At 38.1% G+C, this 22,800-nt stretch overlaps 1 protein-coding gene across 1 annotated transcript in view; it reads left to right on the forward strand.

The window, feature by feature from the left end:
* The window catches only part of KCNC2 (potassium voltage-gated channel subfamily C member 2), a 94,764-nt gene extending 93,752 nt beyond the window's left edge, over positions 1 to 1,012 (forward strand). Inside the window, exon 5 of the mRNA XM_044455405.1 lies at positions 903 to 1,012. Within this exon, the coding sequence (XP_044311340.1) occupies positions 903 to 1,012 (110 nt within the window). The remainder of the gene's footprint in view (positions 1 to 902) is intronic.
* Positions 1,013 to 22,800: the final 21,788 nt, after the last annotated feature.

Below are 22,800 nucleotides of genomic sequence, written 5' to 3' on the forward strand. Positions count from 1 at the left end.
TCATTTGTTTCAGATTTAGGAGGACGATATATTCCAAGAGGGGTTTTTGACCAGCCTTAAACCTCTAATTCTAAAGCTTTCACAATTTTGTTTCTGTCAATGCCTCTTTTAAAAAAAAACCTTTTCAGCTTTTAAATGCTTTGTCCTATATGTTGTTCATGTCTGTCTGTCCGGCTACAGGTCTGTATTTTTCATCTGTCCTCATAAAGCACACTTGCCTTCTTCAAAAATGCTCTCTTCATATAAGATTAGCTGCTAAAAACATTCCCTACCTTTCTCCACGTTTTGATATATGTATCTATGCATATCTCAAGTATAAGCTGATATCCTTCCAGTCAGCCCTTCTAGGACATATTTCTAGATGTGGGATATAGCAGTGATGTTGCCATTTCAGTAGGATCGCTGCTTCAGTCCCACCCCCCCTGGCAGTTTGCATTCATCCTTGTGTTCAGAGCGTATTCCCTATACTGGTTTTTTCTTTACAATAAAACAAGACAGCCTTGTTTATGCAACATGAATGCCGTTGCAAATATGATGTTTTGGGCTGGTGAGGAAAAACACCCAACAACACAAAAGCCTTAGAATGAAGAAAGAAATCATTTAGAGATCCTTGAGACTGTTGAAAAATCCCTGATTTTTGTATGTTTATTTTTGTTAGGAGAAGAAATCTATTTGACCCTGTAACATATTCTTCTGTATAATAACCTAGCATGAGTTGCATGTGAACATTTCTTGTACAAAAATGTATTTATCAGTACTTACATTTCTGATATTTAGAGATGTACTTTGATTTCATTTTGGTGAAGAGCACCAGTAGACATAGATTCATGCAATGTATATAGTTTATGCAAGTAGCTTCTAGCAAAGAAATTAATATCTGGTGCTGCTGTTATTGGCTACAGTGTTATACAGAATTTATCATGGATTTTTGACTGCTGACAAAGGGACAATGGAATTTAGCCATACCAAGGACTGTACTGGAAAGAGACTGCTTCTCCTGAATGGGCCCTGATAATCACCTACCGCCTTGAAGAGATCCTTCCAATTTCTTATGGAAGTGGAGCTTGTTAGCTTGTTATGAGGATTAAGGACCATTTCCAACCGCTGCTGCCAGCAGACGCAAATATTAGTCACTATTGATGAGTCAGCTGTAAATAAGATGTGTGTGCATGGAATATCAGCTTTAGTCATCTATGCCAAGGGATGCTGAATGCAAAGACATCATTTCTGAGACTCCATTTAAACAAAAAAGGCTGACACACCTGTTTGTGTATTCTTCCTGGTCCCTACAGTAGGTCATGCTGTGGATTCTATAAAGGCACACATGTTTTAACAATAGTGATGTAAACGCTGTCTGTCCTAGGTTTCCTCATAACAACTGTATTTTTGCAAAGTTTGTAACTCATGAACATTAACAGCGTAGGATTTTGCTACAAGTCTTTGCGCTCTCTGTTTGCCATATCTATATTTTTATGAATACTAGTGAACATGCCAACACTTTGGTTTTCTTTTGACTTGGATAAGAGTGATGTGACTTCAGATGAAAATAGTAAAAAATAAATGAATCACAGACTTTGTCCAGAGTTCTGTAGAGGATTTGTTTTGTTTTTGTTTGTTTCATTGTTACCTCAGACTATAGGTATTGAGAGAAATAAAATACTGGCAGTAAAAATACTATAAGTTTTTTAATGAAAATATCACAGAGAAAACATCTGTAACATAAAATAGGAAATATAAAATAGATCCTAAAAATGTATATTTTGCATAAGAGAGATATTCTTTACCTTTTTGTGACTTTTGTGGTAAAATGATTCTAGTCTATTCTACGTCTATGATGCTTTGTAGCTGGGTACTATGTGATAACTTATGTTCTCGCCATCCTGTTCAGTAAGACCTTCTCCAGAAACTGTTTGTCACCCTGGTATTTTGAATGTAGGGACCTTTCCCACATATGAAACTCTGTATTGTAGACCTTTATGTGAACATGTCAAAAGGTGCATGCACAAGCCTGTTGGAAACCAGTGGCCGTGTAATTTAACAGAAATGGAGAATAAAAGGCAAAAGATCCAGGGAGGAAGTTGGAACATATATTACAATGTGGCTCAAAATTTATTTCTTCATCGCTGCCTTCCATCCTTTTTTTTTTTTTTTTGACTCCTGACTTCTACTATAAGAAAGGCTTGACTATTCGAGTTGTTCATAGCATCTTCCATAGAATTTATGTTAGAATAAAATCTGTGCCCCCTGACATTTACGAATGAAAGCAGAGGTATGATGAAAGGGGGTGGGGATGGAGGGGAAGGAGCCTGGTGCTGCAGATTCCTAAGTTACAACAGGTATGTAACCTCTTCAGCAAATTGTTGCCTGCTTCAAACACATATCCCTGTTTTGTAGGTCCAAATCCTAGTAGAGCTTTGTACAAATTAAGGGGTATAAGATTTCAGCTTTACAGTATCAGACATAGTGTGCATATATCAGTTCAGTTTTTGCCCTGAACTTCATAATAATTAGATATCAACTGGGTTATTCATATGTGTCCAGAAAACCTTTCATGTAGATGCTTATTACCATCTACATGAAGTAGCAACGTATCAAGCAGAAAAGTTTCTTCATGCACTTTCTAGGGGGCAGGGAACACAGGATAAGCATATACCCTTGTAGAGCAGTCACATTTTCTCTGAGGATGCCTCTTTTCCTGTCTTTGCTGTCCAAACATAACCCAAGAAGTGGCTTGAGATGTTTGTTCCACATTATAGATACCATCATGTGCACTGAAGATGTGAAACGTCACTGGGCAGCGGAATGCTTTATTAGCACAACAAAACACTGCTTCTTTCTCTTATATCTTTTCATAGGGCATTTGAAACTTTGTACACTCTTTGCCTCTTCCCACTTCTATAACATCCAAATACTAATTGCATACTAAATATCATGGAGACTGCCCAGAAACAGTAAAGGTTGTTAGGGGTTCAAGTACCGTCCCCTGTTCAAAGAAAAGGTGCAGCCCAATCCTACATATAGTTAATCTGTAGGAAGTCCCATTTCAATCAGCCTGATTTGTTGTTCAAGCCTTGTCTGCACCCTCTGTGGGCACACCAAGTTGCATATGATAGCAGTCTCATCTTCGTCCATGTTCCTCTAATGCAACTGATATTCAAGCATTTTATACTCTCTGTTTGCAGAGACCTGTGTGCATCCACGCAAGTGAGCAATGTGCACCTTCCTATTTTTTCCTTGCTATGCAGGGTACGTTCAGAGCCTATGTGCACTGATTTTTTTTTAATGCACGTAGGTGCCTGTCCAGATGAGACATCCAATATATGTAGGTCAGGTGCAATACAGTAGAGGCACTGGAAGACCGTAGCACCACAGATAAATATGTATGCTAACAGAATTATGTATGCGGTTTATATGAATATTTGCAGAACTGGGGTGTTAGAAGAAAGATGTTTTGAGTGTCAGTGCATGTGAGATCCATGAACCAGGTTGTACATTGCAGTCTTCCAAGCCAAACTAGCTGAATGAGCTCCATTTGTGCCTGTGCAGAGCCTAACATCCTTTTTCCATGTGCACCTTTTGGCACAGAACAGACATCTGACAAATCTGAAACCCAAAAGGAGCACTTTATAAATGCTGTTTATAAGTATCATAATTTTGACTTGGCCTGCAGTGAAAAAGGTATATGCAGAACTTCACAACATTTTTAGTCTGCCTCCTTCCTGCTTCAGAGTCTTTGCAACTATTTGCTTGGACTGTATTCACCTGCTCCAGATTGTAGCGTTGCGTATTTTGCTCCTGTCACATCCATCTTACTTGGTTGGGTTGGTTTCCTGTGTTGAATAGACATGTGTCTATTGGGCTGGTTCCTTGGATTAAATAAACAGGGCCTGCTGACACAGTTTAGCTAACCCACAGACTTGGACATTCTGGGAGTCTGTTTAATACCTTTCCTATGATGTTGGTCCTCCACTCCAACGGAAATCTCACTCTACAGTACCTATGGTAAGTCTGATCTCAAAACAGCTCAGTTTGTGAGTGCTTATCCTGGTAAGATTATTTATATAATTAATATTGTTACAGTGTGTTTTGAATTCTTATGATCATTTCTAAAAGAAATCCCACAAACCCCTGTGACCTGGCTCATGAAGTGGTGGCTTCCAAGGGAAAGAGTGGCGGAAAGCTGCTCAAAAACTTCCCATGGGCCAGTTGTGGGAATATGGTTGGTATCAACAAGAAACACTGTTGGATCACCATGGAATATTGACAAGTAGAATTACAGGTGTCTTTTTATAAAAATGGCTTCTAGTAGTATGCTTAAAATGTGAATAAAATTACAGTGATTACAATATCATATTTTAAAGATGTTTTTCCTTTTCTCATGGGTGTATTGAAGAGAAAAGAGGTGCCTAGGCAAAACAATTAGATATGAAAATAATTGCCATTGTATATAATATGAGGATGTGAATTAAAAAGTCATGAATGTATTAGAATGGGAAAGCATTCATATTATTATCTAAATAAATCACGCAACACCTATTTTTCTATAATGAAATGAGAAAAGAAAATGGAAAGTAGGAAAGCAAAATGATTCACTTAATATGCCTGATTACAAAGCAGTGGTGCAAATGATTTCATTAATGCTAATAGATCCTGAGGGAAAAAACAGTAAAGATTTCTAAGTGAAAATTATGGGATCATTAAAGGCACATGGGGGCAGTTTAGAGAGTGAGAAATGGGCTGGAAAGAGAGGTGTCTGTCATCTCTGACCAGAATGGTCTATATAAGCCTCAGAAACCCTGTTTTTGCAGCATAACTTGAATTCTGCATGATCACTTAAAATCAGAATTCAGGATTTGCATTTGGGAAAACTTGGCATTAGAAGAGTAAATGTGAATGCATATTATAGATGTATTTTAACTGTACCATCAAGTTTGTGTCTTTGTTTCTCAGTTGCCTTCATCCCATTACTTTCTTATTTCTCCTTTTAGTAATGTGTCTACCTCTGTGCCCCTTCACAGGAAACAGAATACACTGCTTTGGAAGCATTGAGAATCCCAGAGACATGGTGACTTCCTGTCCTTCAAGCTAAGCCCCTTGCTTCTTATAGAAAATAGTGTTTTAGCAACAGAATCAAGATTTCTTGGGCTGTAAATTATGTTAGTCCTCCAGTTATTAAAAAGTTAAGTGGTGGAAAAATATGATATGAAAGAGACTGGTGCTTTTCAATTCATCAGAACTGAACTGTGGTTGTGGAAGGAAGAGTTAAGTCAGTTTTGTGGAGTTAATAGCTATTAAAACATTCAAGTTTTAGAAATATCTCAGACAAGAAATGCAATTCATCAAGGTCTCTTGGATATCTAGAAGTTCATGAAATTCCTCAGTTAAAACAATCATAAAAAGGAGTGGGCTTGTTTGCATGATCCCTGCTTGCTGGCCACCATTTTGAATATGCAGTTTGTAGCAGGTTAACCTGGGCATTGTGGGTTATATGTGGGTTAAGCAACCCTTGCATAACCATGGGTTGTTCTTGAGTTATCGAAGAGTTGCTTAACCTCTACACCACCCAGGTTCACATGTCACAAAAAGCCACAGTGGAGTATAAATTGCCCAGCAAATGTGTTTTGTTCTTGCAAAGGCACAAGGATTCCTATGTAATTATTGCCTATTGTAGACGTTGGAAAGAGTATAACAACTTGTTGGGTGATGCAGCATTACTTTGCAAGGAATGAAGGTAAGCTAAGCTTGTGATATTTTTATGCAGCAATCATTAGGGAAAGTTGACAGTGAGTCATCATTTGTTGGAGAATTTCAGAGCTTAAATTGTTGTAGTTCTGAAGAACTAGGGTATCTTCTGGTATCATTTACAATGGTTTACTGCTAACAAAGTTTGGTGTATAGTTAGTAATGTTAGAAAAGATTTAAAGAAGACAGTTACTTTAACAGAATAAAACAGCCATTGATCACATGCGTTAAGCATGAAAAATATTTAAAATTGCAACAATAAAACTTAAAATGATTAAAAACTCATTCAAGCAATTTCAAAATTCTTGTTTGTCTTCCAAGTCCTGATAGGAAAAAAAGAATAGATTTTTGTAAAAAACCCACAAAGATCTATCTTCTTGAGCTCACATGGAGAAAGTTTTCTATAGTGTCAGCACCATTACCAAGAACGTCCTTAAATCAAATGTTGTGTGTATACAAATGTGGTAAATAAATGCATTATATGAAAAAACAGAATTCCTAGCAAGGTCTCCCATGTTTTCTAGATAGCATGATGGTAAAATATTCTGTTACTAGCGTCATTCAGCACTGCATTTTTGTACGTTCCTACATCACATTAGACTAAATCCTAATAAATCTGTTGTCACATGATTGCTTCTTGTTCAGATATGCAGCATATACATTTCAGTGCTTTATGCCCAATAAAGAACAAAAAGTGCTTCTCTTTGGAATGGCAGAATATATTTTATGTGATTGTATTATAAATATATCTCGTATTTGTTGACAGATTTATCACTGAAATATTCTGTTTTGTTAGGTTAAATGCCTATTAGGCACCAGTGTCCTTTAAAGACTTATATTTACATTTTCTGGTCATGTGTGTGAGCCTTAGGGCATTATTTTTCAAAAGTACTCTGAGAGATGTTGCATTTCCCCAGGATACCCTGGAGGTTGGAACTCATAGCAGTGGGAATAATTTTCCAGGCCAGTATTTCTTGCTTGGAGTGATGATATGAAATGATTTTTTGATGCTTACATTTCAGCCATTTGACCTTTAGGATTCTAAGATCTTTATTTCACTGTTCAAATTCAGGCTGCATTGCCTGCACTCAATTAGATGACAGCATCTGATATAGTCTTCATTTTCCTTAGCAATGCATATAATATTAACTATTCGCATGGCATGCATACATCTGCTCAAGTAGTGTTCAAGATGGGCAGAAATCTTCAAGAAAATATTGTCTCTGTGATGAAGAACTTTAGAACATATCAAACATATCATGAGAACATATAAAAATATTGTGATTCAGACAATGGCTGAGTTCAGACAACATGGTCATGCACACTCAAGGATTGTGTGTTGCCCAAAACCAGCCATGATAACAACTGCAGTTTGTTAACCATGAATAAGTAAAAATTCACAGTTCAACAACAAACTTTGCATTCTCTTTATGGTTGGGTTGTGATGATCAAACCACACTTTGTTAGCATGGCTGGGTTCAGACAATATGACCACCCATGTGGCAACAGCCATCTATAATTGAACAACAACTCACATGGAACCCTTGAGAGCAGAAAGAGCTTTCAGAGGCCTTGTGCTTTTCATATACCTCTTTTGGACATATGGATTTATAATCACAGTTTTCTGGCATACTATTGTGTATACATGAATCCAAGTTTTTTTAAAAAGTTGCATCATAAAGTTCCAGTTCCATACACTAAGAAGTAGAAAAATCAATACATATTTACTGACACGAGAGTTTTGGTGTCCTTTCACATACTGAATGGCATCCTGTTCCTTAAGTAAATGGCTGAAGGATTTCTCAGCTGCTGTCCCTGTGTAGGAGGTTTCAATCATCTTTTTTCCTTAGACCAATTTTCTGCAACCCTGCGTATTTGGGATAGGGACAGCCCCACCAAACTACAGCTCCAGTTTCTAAGGAGTTATGCCTTCCACTACTCAAAGACATTTTCTTTAGGGAAGTGGTGTTAGGTTACTATCAGCCTTTTATCACCATTACTCTGCCTCAAGAACAGAACAGAACAACAAAGTGGATCATCTTTTCAAGGATCATCTAGCTCTTCAATAGCACCTACTAATTAAGTCAGCTCTTTCTTTATGATTATTGTGTTGGCCATTTTCAATTGTATTTTCTGTTGCAACCCACTTTGGATGCTTCGCTCCATGCTGGGTGGCAGCAGCCCAGACTCTGACCTAGATGAGGGGGAGGGCTGCTAGATATAAAAAGGACTCATTCGGTACCAGACCAAAATGAACTCTATGAAGTTCTGAAATTCTGGACATGCTTGCTAGAATGTTTCCAATGATTTAACAAGAAAAGTAGGTTACAGAGGATATACATCTTTATGCGTAATTGATTCCTAACAAAGATATGGGGTTCCTATTGGTTTGCAGAGAGTGTCCATTCTCATGCAACTTTTATGTGCATAGGCTCTGTACAGACATTCTGGTGAATGTGCAAGAGACAGAACCACTGTATATGATTTCTTGCAATCATATATTAATTATTGTCAAGGGTTCAACAAATCCAATTGTGGAGTGAATATGGTGCATCCCATTCCTTCTTGAACTTTGTTCCATAGCTGTTTTGTCATGTATTTATAGAATGGAACAATTTATGCAAAGCCATTTAACAAGTCTATTTGTGTGGACCAGGAATGGTCAGAGCAGTTGCGGCTCTTATTTTATGTTATTATTTATTTGTCGCATATGTATGCCACCCCATGGCCAGAGGCTCTTTGTTCATTATACCTGCAACAGATCTGCCTATGGGGTTTAGCTGGGTTTCTTTGGCCCACTCCCATTTCAGGATTAAGAAAACCTGAGTAATTTAAGGACAAGAGCTTTATTACAAGTCTGGAAGCAGGGTGTCTAAATGTAAAAACACCATATTTATATAATTCTGGAGAAAAGCAAAAAGAAAAATGGTGTCTGAATACAAGACTTCTCGATGAATGACTAGCAAAAAGAAAGTGGAGGTGAAAAACAAAAGAGAGTGCTAAAAAGGGGGAGGATATTCCCATTGAAATTGAACTCACTTAGATAACAGGACAATTTCCATTTTCTGGTACAGAAGTAGGATCTAGACTGCAGTGATCAAGATAAGGGGCTCAGAAGAACAGCCAGAGATCAAAATATTTTTTTTTAGAGGAAGCAGAAAATTAAAGAGTCAAAATGTAAGAAAGCAAAACAAGAAAGGCCAAATTTCTGTAGGTCTATACAGAAATAAGTCCCATTATTTTCAGTGGGATTTCCTCTCTGACAACTTACAGAACTGCAGCCTTAGAAAGACTTACTATGATAGTAAAAAGTCATATAATCTACATTATTCTAACATTTTGGAAAAAAAAGTTAAGCAAAACAAAAGTGCATGTTGTTTTGATCAGCACTGTAAAACACGGCATGTGGAAGGTTTAAAATAAACAATACATTTAGTCAAGCACATTTTTCCTCAGTTCAATTCAATTTGCATTTTTGAAGTATCAGGTCAATATTTAGAGGCTGCTGTTTGGTTTTACTTGCTTCTGTAAACTTTACAGTTCTTGCTATTCTAACAGAAAGGGAAAGCAATAACTCAGAAATGTCTAAAGACTGATTTGGCAACAGAAAATAAAACTTCAGAAATACTTTGTAATGAAAGGTATGTTGAATGCTGTCTTGCAGTTGCTTTTACAGTGCAACTACAGCCTCTCTTATCTGGGCATTGAACATCATCTCAGACCGTCTTCTATGCAAGACCAATAACTACAATGGGAAGGAAGATTTCAGTGGAGGTACCCTGTGGAATTCCTTCTGCAGAGCAGTTTGCCTGTGCTTACATGGTGGTCTTTAGGAAAAAAAATTCTCCTGGGGCATTTTAAGAACTGTTTTTCATGCTTTTAGGACTTTGCTCTGCAACTTACTTTAATATAGGATTATGATGTTGCAATGGTTTTATTCTTTGCAGCTGATGTTATCTAAGTTTTATTGTGCCCTGTTTGTTTGTTTGTTTATTTATAATCTTGGTGTGGTGTATTTTTAATATATTGTAGGAATGTTTCTGAGTTTTTCCTTCAAAATATTAATGGGCTTGTCCATCATATCAGTTGGATTTTGTTCCTATTATAATTATGTCCTAAAGATTGCATTATTTAAGTTGATAGGAGGGAACCTTTTTGTCTGGTGTACAGCAAAGATGCTTTTTTGTTGATAAAGAATTACAATTTTAAAATGTAGCATGTTCTTATTTGATGCGCAGTAGACACTTTTGATGTTTAAGATATACAAGTTAAATGTTCTAGCTTTGCTCAATAATTTTCTACAGACTTCATGTTTTATGCCTGCTTCCAAAAAAGGAAGGAAGAGGAGAGGAGAGGAGAGGAGAGGAGAGGAGAGGAGAGGAGAGGAGAGGAGACAGAAAAACAACTCTCCACAGGAACCATGAATAATGCAATTTTGCACAGGACATTGAACAGTGGTATTCTTACAGTAAAACATGACCCTATAAGAAATAATTTCGAATATTTCATGCAGACTTCATGTAGAATAGCAATGACCAAATCTGGCAAAAATATTTCAATAAATGCTGAATTAAATGTGATGTATTTTATCTAAGGGTTTTCTCTTCACTATGGAGCAGCCATCTATGGAATTTGATAAACCTGAAGCTTCTTTCCATATATTTAATCTATGGATCAGTTGTAATAATTTGTGTGTCTCGCATGCAAGCAACATACTAGACGGATCATAAGATTCCATTGAAAAGTGTAAATAGAAGTGCTGCAACATACAGGATAGAATAAGTATGAGATATACCTAAGGGATTTTCCATGGGAGGCATTTATTGTGCCTTAGTGATCCCTCACTCATAGAACACTGTGGGGCCATTTCACAATGTTGCCATCCTGTCATGTTTTCCAGTCTTTTCCATGGACCAGATTTTTGTCTTTGTTTTTCACTGAGAAAAGTCTGGTATTAAATTTTAAGCTGAAACATTCTGGAACAAAAGCCTCTGAAGAAATTGAAAATCTGCTATAGTGCAGTTGAACTTCTTGAGGTTGGTTAATATAATATATAGAAAGGCAGAGAAATACAAACCACAGGGGAAAAACCTCATGTAAAGGATGCATTTCTTCTGGAATGAAAATAGAAGATGGAGTCTCAATAGAGCAGCGGGTTCAACCCTTCATGCAGAGAAGCCCTAACATGTGATTCCAAGGGGTGAAGTAGAAAGAAAATTAATTCAGTGGAACTCTGATTCAGACATGTGTGAACATCACTTGATCGTTTGAACATGTGAAACGTCCCCTTTGCGTGCATCTTATGTGAAGTGGTATCCAAAGATTGGTAAAGACAGGGTCACACCTACAAATAAGCCCTTAATGTCATTGAAACTGGTTTGGTTCAGATTTCATAGAAAGCCATGCATTCCCACTATTTATACAAGATGTGGCAAGTGCTGGGCGCATGCACTTCTCTCTTCTTTTTTATGTCCACAGGGAGGAGATCAGATGCTTTCATTTTCAGATCTGATCTAATCACATTTCCCCATTGACCTGTGAATATGAGAGAACTAGAGATTGTTTAAACAATGGTTCCAGAACCACAGTAAGATTCTGGCTTGCCTCAATCATCATTTGAACAAACTATTGTTAGTTTTTTGGTGAGCATGGGAAGTTAATTATATTCTTTTCGGCATCAGGCAAAACCCTTTTAATTTTCCCGCTATTTTAATGTTTAATTGATTTTAACTGGGGTTTTAGTATAGTAGCTGTTAGATGTTGTGCTGCTTGTTTTATTCTACTCATTTATTGTAAGCTGTCCCAAAAAATTTGTAGGGGATAGGTTAGAAAAGCTTTTAATAAATAAATATATAATATATAAATTAGAAATCATAGGGAACTGCGGAGTATAAAAGCAGACAGTTGTCTCATATCCACCTGTACATGAAGAGGGAGAAGAAAGCTTGTTCACATAGTGGGGAAACCATGGTTTTTTGTTACATAAGAACACACTGTTTCCCATGAAAACCAGCATAAAACAAGGGAAGGATTTTTAACATTCTTGGGACATTTCAACTGAACATAAAGTAACCTGGGGTGTTAAAGACTATTGCTACTTCTACTCCCAATGTTCAGTCCCTCTATAAGCAGGAACTGAAGGAGGAATCATGGTTCTTGGAAACAAAACATTTGTAGGATTCTTATTATTGGTATTACTGTTGTTAAACCATCATGTAAGGCTGAAATGGCCTAAAACGAACTTGCGTGTTGCATTAATGTGCATCAGAGTATGGCATCCCAAGTGTGCATGGGTTGGCCATGCATGTTCAGCGTGGCCATCCTGTTGCATATTCAAAAGGATGGCCAGTATTTACCACAACTCACCATGGCTTAAACATGACAATCAGCTGTTGGCTGTAGGTCTTATGGTAAAGAGGACATTCTGTATTCTATAGTCCCAAACTGATGTAAATATTGTGAAAATGCTGTTCTATCAAATTACTAGTTTCCTGAAGAAACATTTCAGCATTACCCTGAAATGCAAAATATCTGGTAATCAAACTTAATACTTATGATTTCCTAAGTGCCTAAAAAGCAAGGTTGTATACAAAACACCCAAAAGATTAGACCATGTCCAATGAGCTTGTCATTTTATTAATAAATCTGAAGTAGAATCTACATTTGGGTACCGTTTGAAGCAGGTTGTATGATTGCATGCTCTTCAGTCCCATTACTTAATAACATTGGAACAAATCTTAATCTGTAACTAAAGGTTTACTTGAATAACCTTGTGATTAAACTGCATAATACTAAAGGCACTAGCATAAATGAAGACTGCTGCCAGTTTACACTACCCTCAAATAACAGTTCTTTGCATTTTACAGCTGAGAGAAATCAAATGGATCTTGCACACATTACGTGGCCTAGAGGAAGATAAAGTGCACACAAATGTCCTGCCTCTGAATCCTAGAATTCACTATTATATACACTCATACTTCTCACCAACCACTATGAAATTGGAACACCATTTTTGTTTCCTTACATTTAGCACATATATCCAGCCTTTTAATCCTCAGATGCTTTCATGTGTGGTGGGGATTTGAAAAGCTTCAGAAAAACTACCAAGGGTATTCATCTCCATTCCAGAATAAAGTCCTTGCACCACAAAATTCTGCCAATCAAGAAAACTCCTTGTGGAAGCAGAACTATCAAATGACGACTTGGGGCCAACCACATCTTTCCTAAGTCACAACTAGAACGTGACAGAGGAGGCAGGAATATTCCATGCTTGGAGTGAAAGATTTATTATTGTGACTTGGGAGAGGGAATATTGTCTGGGAATAAATATGGGGATATAATCTCAAGAGTTGGTAACATAATACAATAATGATAGTACTCTCGTTAGGCATGGTACCAGCAGTGTTCATTTCCAAATTTCAACCAATTTCCAAGTTGGATACAGACTTACTCCTACTTTGATTAGAGCGATTGAAATGAATGAGGCTCAGGTTAGTCATGAGTATCTTGAAGCTCATTATTTTTCCATTGGCCTATTTTAAGTATAAATAAACCTGGATCCAACCTTTGATATTATTTCCTTTTAAAGAGTTTCTCAAAGATCACAGTTTATTTATTTGTAAGAAGATGACATCATTAGCAGAACAAAACATTAAATAACGAAAGATTGATAGATTCTTTCCTTGTAGTATGAACTTGCTGAATTGAAGGTCTCGGGTGTCAACAGTCTTTAATGACAGCAACAATATTCCTTTCCATATGCATCTTTCCAATTTGTTGATAAGCTTTTGAAAAAACCCTAATTTTCTTGTCATGAAGATGGATTAAATTCATAAACAAGAAATTGCTCTATCATTTTTATTAAGAGAAAAGTGAATAGTCATTATTGCAATGCAATATTGTGTAACATCAGTATATCATCCCTATAATGTCCTGATTTCGTTGTAACACACATGATTTTATTTTCCCTTTCAAGTAAACAGTAGATGAATGGGATCTGACATAGAATGGAACCCTGGGGTGTGTTGGAGAAGACTGTTTTAACCATTTGAGCCGTGCGGCAGTCCCTATCTGGGTTCCACAATGGCTGCTGATTATAAAGGTTCTGTGGGGCAGTGTATTTATTGCAGGTTTAAGTCTGAACTTTAAATGAGCAATTAATGGCACTGAACCTATTTTGGGGATAAGGCTTAGCACCATGGATAATCTCTTAAAAGTTCAGATTGAAACCTAGAGTGGATACACCACTCTGCTACCATTGTAGTCATCAGTCTCCATTGCTGGGATCTTTCCACCCATTTGTATTGGAAGGGAAGCTTCCATTCACAACAATGGAAAATTTCCATCCAATGCAAGTTGCAGGTGCTGGGGGCAGAGGACTGTTGCAGGAGGCAAAAGCTTGGAGCCCTCCACATCCACCAGGGCTCTAATTGGTACCATGCCCACCACACCTGAAAAACTGAACAATTCTTCATTGACATCATCAGTGGACTTCTGGACAAATAGAGGTGAAGTTTTTTAAGAATTTTATCTATTGTTTTTTTTTTTTAGTTTTTAAAAAATCCTATTTCCATTTTATAAAATCCAGAGACACTGGCTTCTCTATCCCCACAGTTTGTTCTAATAATCTTTCCCTATCACAAGAATTGAGTTGGCTAGTTGACACAAAGGCATGTTGAAATTTATTACAGATGTTTTCGTGCATAAAGCAGCACCGAAACTTCTGTCTTTTTAAGAGCTGTCAGTTAGAAGGCACCCATTCTACCAAATAAGCTTGACACACCCTGAAGCATGGCTGTTTGTGACAGGGATTCCAATACAACATGACACTGCTTTCTTCAGGATTTCAAGCTGTTATTAAATCATTAAATCAGCACATCTTGGATGAATATATTTTTCCATAACAGCAGGTATAATAATCCAGTGGCAGTGAGGTGGACCCCTGCTAGATTTACTCAAGAATAGCCTTTCCACCAAATTTAAGAGCAAAGCCAGTTTGGCTTGCTCCCATATTTTCTACCACAAAATCTACCATCTGTCTCTAAGAATCCTGGGCCTGAGAGGTCTATGTTTGAATAAATTTTGTATTTTGAATAACTCATATCAGAACAAAAGAAGAATCTTGCTAGATTAGAGGAAATGTTTACCAAGATCAGTTTCCTGGTTCCAGCAATGGCCAACCACTGGGAAGCCCATAAGCAGGACCTGAGAGGTGATAGCCCCTCTCTCATTTTTCCTGCCCAGCAGCTGGAATTTAGATATATGCTACCTTCCCTGGAGCCATCATGCCCAGTAACCATTGATAGCTTTATTCTCCATGAGTTTCACAGCTGTCCAAATTGGGGCCATCACTACATGTTTTTGCAGAAAATGTCATGGTTTATGTGAGATTTGAAGGACTCCCTTCTGACTGTTCTGGATTTCCAGTCATTCAATGTCACTGGATGACCCAACTTCTATATTATGGAAAAGTGAGAGACATTCTCCAGAAGTCTTTAGACTCTCCCAAGAAAGGATGGCCTTGAGTGATGGGAACTTTAAAGAGCATAATCACCAGTTATTACATACTTTTTAACCTATTAAAAAATCTATATCCCCAAAATCTCAAGGCAACTTACTACCCAAATTTTAAAATACATGGGATTAGATCCAAAGGTATCTTTCCTCCTTCAGAAAGAGTCTTCTTCCAACAGTTACAGTAGTGGCCAACTTTTTAGGTAAGTGTGGCACAAGCAATTCAACAGTAGGAGATGCATATAAGTAGCTCCTATACATGAAGTAAGGGACTGCAGGTGGCGCAGTGGTTTAAACTGCTGTGCTGCTGGGCTGGTTGATTGAAAGGTCGCCGGTTCGAATCTGCACAACCAAGTGAGTTCCCGTTGCTCTGTCCCAGCTCCTGCCAACCTTGCAATTTGAAAGCATGCAAATGCAAGTAGATAAAAAGGTACCACTTCGGTGGGCAGGAAACAGTGTTCTGTGCACTTCGGTGTTTAGTCATGCCGGCCACATGACCACGGAGACTGTCTGCGGACGAATGCTGGCTCCCTCGGCCAGGAAACGGAGATAGCACTGCCCCCTAGAGTCAGGCATGACTGGACGTAACATCAAGGGGAAACCTTTACTTTTTTTATTCCTGAAGTGATTTTGCATGTATTATATAGAAAAGTCATCATGCCACACTGGAAAGGGAGATGAGGACATGGACTGGGTCTGTACCATAGCCATACTTACAACTCTTCACAGATGAGACAAACAGCTATAGCCTGGCCTTCATGGGCACCTGTGCTACAGATTGGTCATCTAGAGACTACGTAAATGGCAGCCTCCTCAAAGCTGTGTGTGTGTTTGTGTGTGTGTGTGTGCGTGCACAGAGGTAATTCTGGTTGCAATTCTATATGCGTATTGTTCCTTGGGTTGAATGTGGTGTCAAGTTGTACTGCTGCACATGGAATGCAAGCCACCAAAGCTCAGGGGAGCTGGAAAGGGCATGCTATAGCTGCCATTCCTTCTCAGTTTCTGAGAGTAGAAATGAAGCATCTCTGAATTGCGTGATATACAGAGAATGCGATACATGCAGTAGCTCAGTAATCCTCTTGCGGTATGTCTGGATCTAGTACTGCAGTCCTGAATACTGCTTCAGGCTACTGGTTATGACTCTGCAGGCATATTGGGAGGCTTAACATTCCCCCTCCTGCTGCCATGTTCTTTGTCTGTGTGGTTGGATCAGTCATCTTTTAATCAACATGGGTCCTTAGCATAGATTTCTCAACTTGGAGCCCCTCATGTATAAGGGACTACAATACCCATCATGCTTAACTTGACCATTTTGGCTGGATCTGATAAGTATTGCCCTCCAAAACTCCAGGAGGGCATTAGGTTTGGGAAGGTGACTTTAACAGTAGATATTCAGATCAGCCTGGATATTTTTAGCAGATAAGATTTTTAGTTAGTTTGTGGTCTGACATTCTGCTAGATTTATAATAGTTATTTCAACTGAAAGAAGGTCTGATGCCCTGATGTACAATTAGGCATTCTTTGAATTTCAAATAAAATAAGACTATGTATCACTATTGAAATTTACATATTCACAATTCATATCCAGGAAAACACTTTACCAACACTTCACCAGCATTCACTATTTCCACAATTCCAAGACATGGAATCCAGTCTCATTACTAATGTGCATGTTTGAATGCAAATGTGTGAGCGGAACATCAATTAATGCCATAAGATGTTAATTAATGCACATCATGCCTGGGGTGTGTCACCAGAACATTATTTAGTTAACTAAATTGTATCATTTAAATGTGCATGTTGTAATTCTGTTACTTGTCGAGACACTGTGAGTTCCTCCTTTTGGATTATATTTCTGTACCACTTTGGATTCCAGTTACAGTCTGTCTGGAATATCAGTATTATATCGATACTCTTTGTGAGATATACTTACATTATATTACTTTGTGCAACTGTTATGTTATTGTGGTTAGATTACCCTTCATTTGCAGTTTCTTATTTCTTCAAAGTAACCTTCCCTGTCATCTTTGTACATACACACCTAGAAAGTTAACACTTTATCTAATTCAAGATTCCAACCATCCAGATGATTTGTGTCTGATAAATTTCCAAAGGTAAGTGATTACACTGTATCTTTGATGCTAAAAAGTTACAATTCACCCAGCAAAGCAGAATAATTTATAACAAGCATGGAGCATGAGGATTTTTAATATATTCTGAGTGCAGTATTTAGCTGAATCTTATACCAAAGAAGGCATATAATATATTCCTGAAGAAATGAGGTACACAACATTCTGCTCATGGCAGGTTCCATTGTTGTGATTTGTTATGATGCAGTTGCTGAAATCACTGCTTGTTATTAGTGCAAGGCAAAGAATACCAACATTTATTAGAAGTGCTGCAACTACCACACTGTTAGAAGGGCTGATATGTTCTTAGAAAACATGTCCAAACCTTAAAGTGAATGAAACAAAACATGGAAAAGGTGACACTTTGAGGATTTGGGAAGGTGTATCTGCTGTGTGTTCATGACATCCCGAATTTATGATAATCTCTGATTTGTTTACGAGCTAAAAGGATGAATCACAGTTTGAAGTTAGTTGAAAGGCAATGATCTCTGACAAGAAAATAAAGCTGACTTGCCTCTATTCTATCCCAGGAACAGTTGATTGTGTATTACAAAAGCCTGTTATTTCTGATGAGAGAAATTTAGAGTTCTGTGGAAACCACAATAGGCTGAAGAGAGCAAAGGGATCATGCCGAAATATCTTGGAGCAGATTGCTCAGAAGATGGGATTATTATTAGAGGATAACAGTGTTACAGTAATATCCCTAATCCAGATTGTATAAAAACCTCAAAGACAAGACTAGACAATCTCCAGGATAACCCAGAGAATGTGTAACTCGATATCTGTAGTATGATGTAGTATGCAAACCACCCAGAGACTCCACGAGGAGTAGGGGCATCATACAAAAACAAACCAACCAACAATTCTCAAGCTATTATGTATTTGTTCATTTTGAGATATGGCTATATTGTAACTCCTGGAAATCTTCCATTCCTCTTAAGTATAATTTGTGAAGTTGCTCTGAAGGGGACATATTTAATTATCTATTGTATTTTCATTCTGCTTTTTCTTACAACAAATTTAAAGTGGCTTACATCATTCTTTCATGATTCCCACTCCTATTCATTGGATCTTTCCGTTCTTTTAAAATCAGGTAGGAACAATCGGATCATGTTGACTCCTTACCAATCAATTTTCAGTCCCATATACTGGATCACCTTGTTTAAATCATGGATCTCTTTTAGGTTAATGACTTGATAACCCACTGGGTTTCCACTAGAGCAAGTAGGAATCTCTTGGCTAGTTGTTAAACCAAAAGGTGGAACAGCCTTCCTGCTTCTTCACTGGACAGTTGCAGCACCACTGCCATACCTCTTCCTGCCCATTGCAACTAAACTGGTATCATTCCCTTTCCCCCTTTTTCAAACTTCCAATTCAGAGCAACCGGATACAGTGTGATCATATATGACCATGTAAGACAGGGCTTGCTGTTCCCTAAGGCTGCCAGCTCCAAAATTTTGTGCTACCCTAACTAGCTACATCAGGCATGTAAACACCTCTGGCTCCAGACGTATATCTGACAAGCTCAAAGCTCCAACATCACTTAATTCTCTACTCATATGTTACTATACTGCTGTGGGTCAGAGAAGCCTCTTATAACCCAGCCTAAAGTAGATTGGTCTGTCAGTTGGTCCAGTCTTTCTCTGCCTGGACCCCTGGCTAATAGCCACAGATCAAGACCCCTGTAGTGCGCATCCATCAGCCGAAGCCAAAGGCCTTACAACAGTGCATGCATGGAGCTGGGAACTTATGGATTTGTGTCATAAAAGTAACAATGCTGGATCAGGCCACTGGCCTATCTGGCCCAGGATTCCTTTTCCATACTGGCCAACCAGATATTTATGGGAAGTCCACAGATGTACATGAGTGCAGTAGCAGCTGCCATGATGTGTTGCTACACTCCAAGAAAAATCATCAGGAAGGTGCAGATGGTGCATTTGTCGCATACACAGATACAGAAGCAATGGAATACAAGGCACCAGCAAGTTAGGAAGAGGATTACATATCAGCAGCTTCCACCACCACCTAAAGAAAACTGAACAAATGAATTTTTTCTGTCCTGGCTGAGAAGAGGCCTGATATCTAACTGACAGGTGCATTTTCATGCCATGGAGGGGTGGTTCTTTGTCTCAGGGATAGCAGAAACACCAGGGAGCTGGGGATAGGTTTTCTTAACATGTTCCTCTAGCAATTCTCTTAGCTACTCCACCACTAAGATAAGTTAATAGGTTTGTATTGAATTGTATAATCTGTTATAAGCCACCTTGGGAATCGTGCAGCAAAATACCAAGGGAGATTTAGAAAACCTCAACAGTTGTTGTTTCAAAATGAATAATATAAGCATCCATCAGAGATAGCTTAATTTAAATTGCCCTGACTAAAATGTCAAATTTAAGCCCTAGGATTTCAGAGGATGGGGAGAAAAAGAGTGAGGGAAGGACCAGCTGGCACTGAACTTAAAGGGATAGATGGAGTATGAGCATATATCCCCTGCAGCTAATTCCTCCCCACTACACTCCTTCATTGAGTATAAAATTAAGACCTCTTTGGAGACGTTGAAATTAGATCGCCTCTTGCACTGGCTGCAGGGGAATGTGGGAACAAACTGAATGTCACTTAACTCTGAGGTTCACGGGTATGGCTGGTAGTTTCTGTCTCATGGAAAAGAAGAAGAAACAAGAAAGGTGCGTGCATTTTTCTCTGAAAACTTACATGCAGTTTCCAAATACCAGTCCAGCAATGGGGTGTTGGGACATAATAGGTGATGATGATGGTGGAGATAAATATTTGAAGTTGATGCTGCAAGCACCCAGCTCACACAACATTACATTTTTTTGAGGCAAAAGCTGCCACTGTCTCCTATGCAGGTACTTGGCTGGGATTCTACTTAGACTTTAATGAGCATCAACTGGAGAGAGAAGTTCACTGCAGGCCATCACATTTAATTTCTTCCTTTTTGTGGGGAAATGGAAATGGGCAAAAGTGTGGCTGTGTGTGTGAAAGAGACAAACAGAGCAAGTAATTCATAAAAACAGTAAAACACATCAGGTGACCAAGAGCAAAACAGACACAACAGCCAGAAACAGGAGACTTGGCTTAAAATAGAAAATAAGGGAGCATGTAAGAGAACATCTTGGCAGATGGCCTACCTTTAGGTGGAGTGTACCATATGGCAAGCAACTAGATATAATTTTGAATGCTGCAGGAGATCCCTGTACAGCTAAGCATGAATGGTTTGATTCCTACAGCTATCTCGTAGTTCTAAATCTGTTTGCTCTTTTTTCATGATAATGGTTTAACTATCTCAGTGTAGTGTATTTCTGAGATCTGATACAAATTTGGAGCAAGACCAAGAGAAGTAAAGCATACAGAATGGGAGAAATGAAGCATAAAAGTCTCAGAAGAAAAAGCAATCCATCTGAGAGGTGTTTGAACAAATAATAAGAAAGAGAAGATAGACTTCATACTAATGAAAGGTATGGCTGCAATCAACAGAAGATGGATTTCACCCTGTACATGTGAAGGCAGAAACGTCTGGTTGGAAAAGAGGAAAAAATAATGAAGGGTATGAAAAGATACAGTGATAATATATTCATGATAACAAAAATACACATAGGTTGGCAGAGCCGAACTTGTTTGTAGAGACTTGCTACAGACAGCGTTTGAATACTGTGCCGGTCTTCTAGAATGCACAGTGCATGCCCAGATATGGGACCCTCCCTTGAAGGGTTTCACTGCACTTTATTGTTTCTGTTGTTTTAAAGCAAACATGAAATAAATAAAATAATAAAATAAAATATCAAGGTGAAGGACATGCTGGATCACTTGAGAGGAGAAGGTATAGTATAGTATAGCTATCTCCAAATTAGTGTCATCTTTTGGGTATCAGCTCCCTGGCAGCTTCAACCAACATAGGCAATAATTGGCAACAATGTGAGTTTTAATTCCAGACTTGGTAGAGTTTTCCATTTTCTCCATAGCGGCTGACCTGAATTTGAATTAATTTTGGAGTCTTTGCATTCCAGCAATGCTGGATTAACACATATATTAAAAAGTCAGCCCATTCTGTATGAAGTTATAGGTACTTCTGCATGTTGCCCTGTAAGGTTTAGATTCTGATTTTAGGTGGGGCTTTATTGTACAGAATGGATGCTGTGCTCAACTTTGTTTTATTGTAAGATCATTCCAAGACCATTTGGTAGTGGATAGTATACAAAAGTTTTAAATAAGTAATAAAGAAATAAATACCTCCATTATCCTTTGATTACCCAGCCTGAAATGAGTCCCAGCCCCATGGACTTTCTCTCCCCATAGAGTTGTGTTCTGTGTTTCTGCACAAAAAATTAACAGTTAATTGACTAGATGTGCTCCATGAAGTACTAAAGAGCAAAAAAAAGTGTTAATGTGTGAATGTACAATAAATTGTCAACCTAACACCACTTTTGGCATTCCACCCAGGTATTTTAATCCGACATTGTTATTATTTTTATTTATTATTACCTTTACATGATTATCCCACTTTTTTCACACCAAGGATCCTGAGGCAGCTCACATGATCCTTGTCTCCAATCTTCACAACATGATCTTTGGCTGAGAATCAGTGACTTGTTCAAGGTTATCCAGTGGGTTTATGGTCAAGTGGATCCAGATCTCCCAATTCCCAGTTCAACCTACTAAGTGCTGCAGGTTTTTCTAGGCTACACTGTTATGAAAGAGAGGTGAAATGGTTTATTGTACTAACATTAGAGGAATGCAGACTTGCAAAAGGGCAACGTTGAGGCAAAACTATTACATTCACCCGTCCTTGCATTTGTGTGTGTATTCTGCTCAGATACCGCCTGTGGAACATTGTTCTGACCACATGGGAGTGGTCTAGCCAAGGCACCCTATTTTAGGGTCATGAATTCTGGCAAAGTCACAAAAATGAACAGTGTCAAATATGACTTACTTACTTACTTCTCACTTATTAAATTGCTATAAAAGCCACCCATTAGCATCGTGCTCTCTGGGCAGCCATTACAATAAAACTGCCAATGCCAGCATTAAATAAAATAATACAGTTAAGATATTATAATAAATAAACAAGAGAAGACACAATATATATATAATCCAAAAATAGCAATATTAATAAATTAAAACCAGTGCCATCAATATAGATGGTTCAAGTAGATATTCTAAGTAGTACCATAGATGCATCAAAAAGGAAAAGTTTTCATCAGGTGCCTAAAACAGTAGAGTAAGTGCCTGATGAACCTCCAATGGTAGGGCATTCCACAATTGGGGTGCCACAGCAGAAAAGGCCTTTCTCCTTGTAACCTCCCCCTTAACCTCCTTTGGGAGAGGAACTTGTATGAGGGCCTCCACTGATAATCTTAAATGATGTGCAGGAATGTAAGGTGCTTCCTAAGATAGTGTA

Source organism: Varanus komodoensis, unplaced genomic scaffold, assembly GCF_004798865.1.
Source record: "Varanus komodoensis strain SLA01 unplaced genomic scaffold, ASM479886v1 scaffold8, whole genome shotgun sequence".
Taxonomy (NCBI): Eukaryota; Metazoa; Chordata; class Lepidosauria; order Squamata; family Varanidae; genus Varanus; species Varanus komodoensis.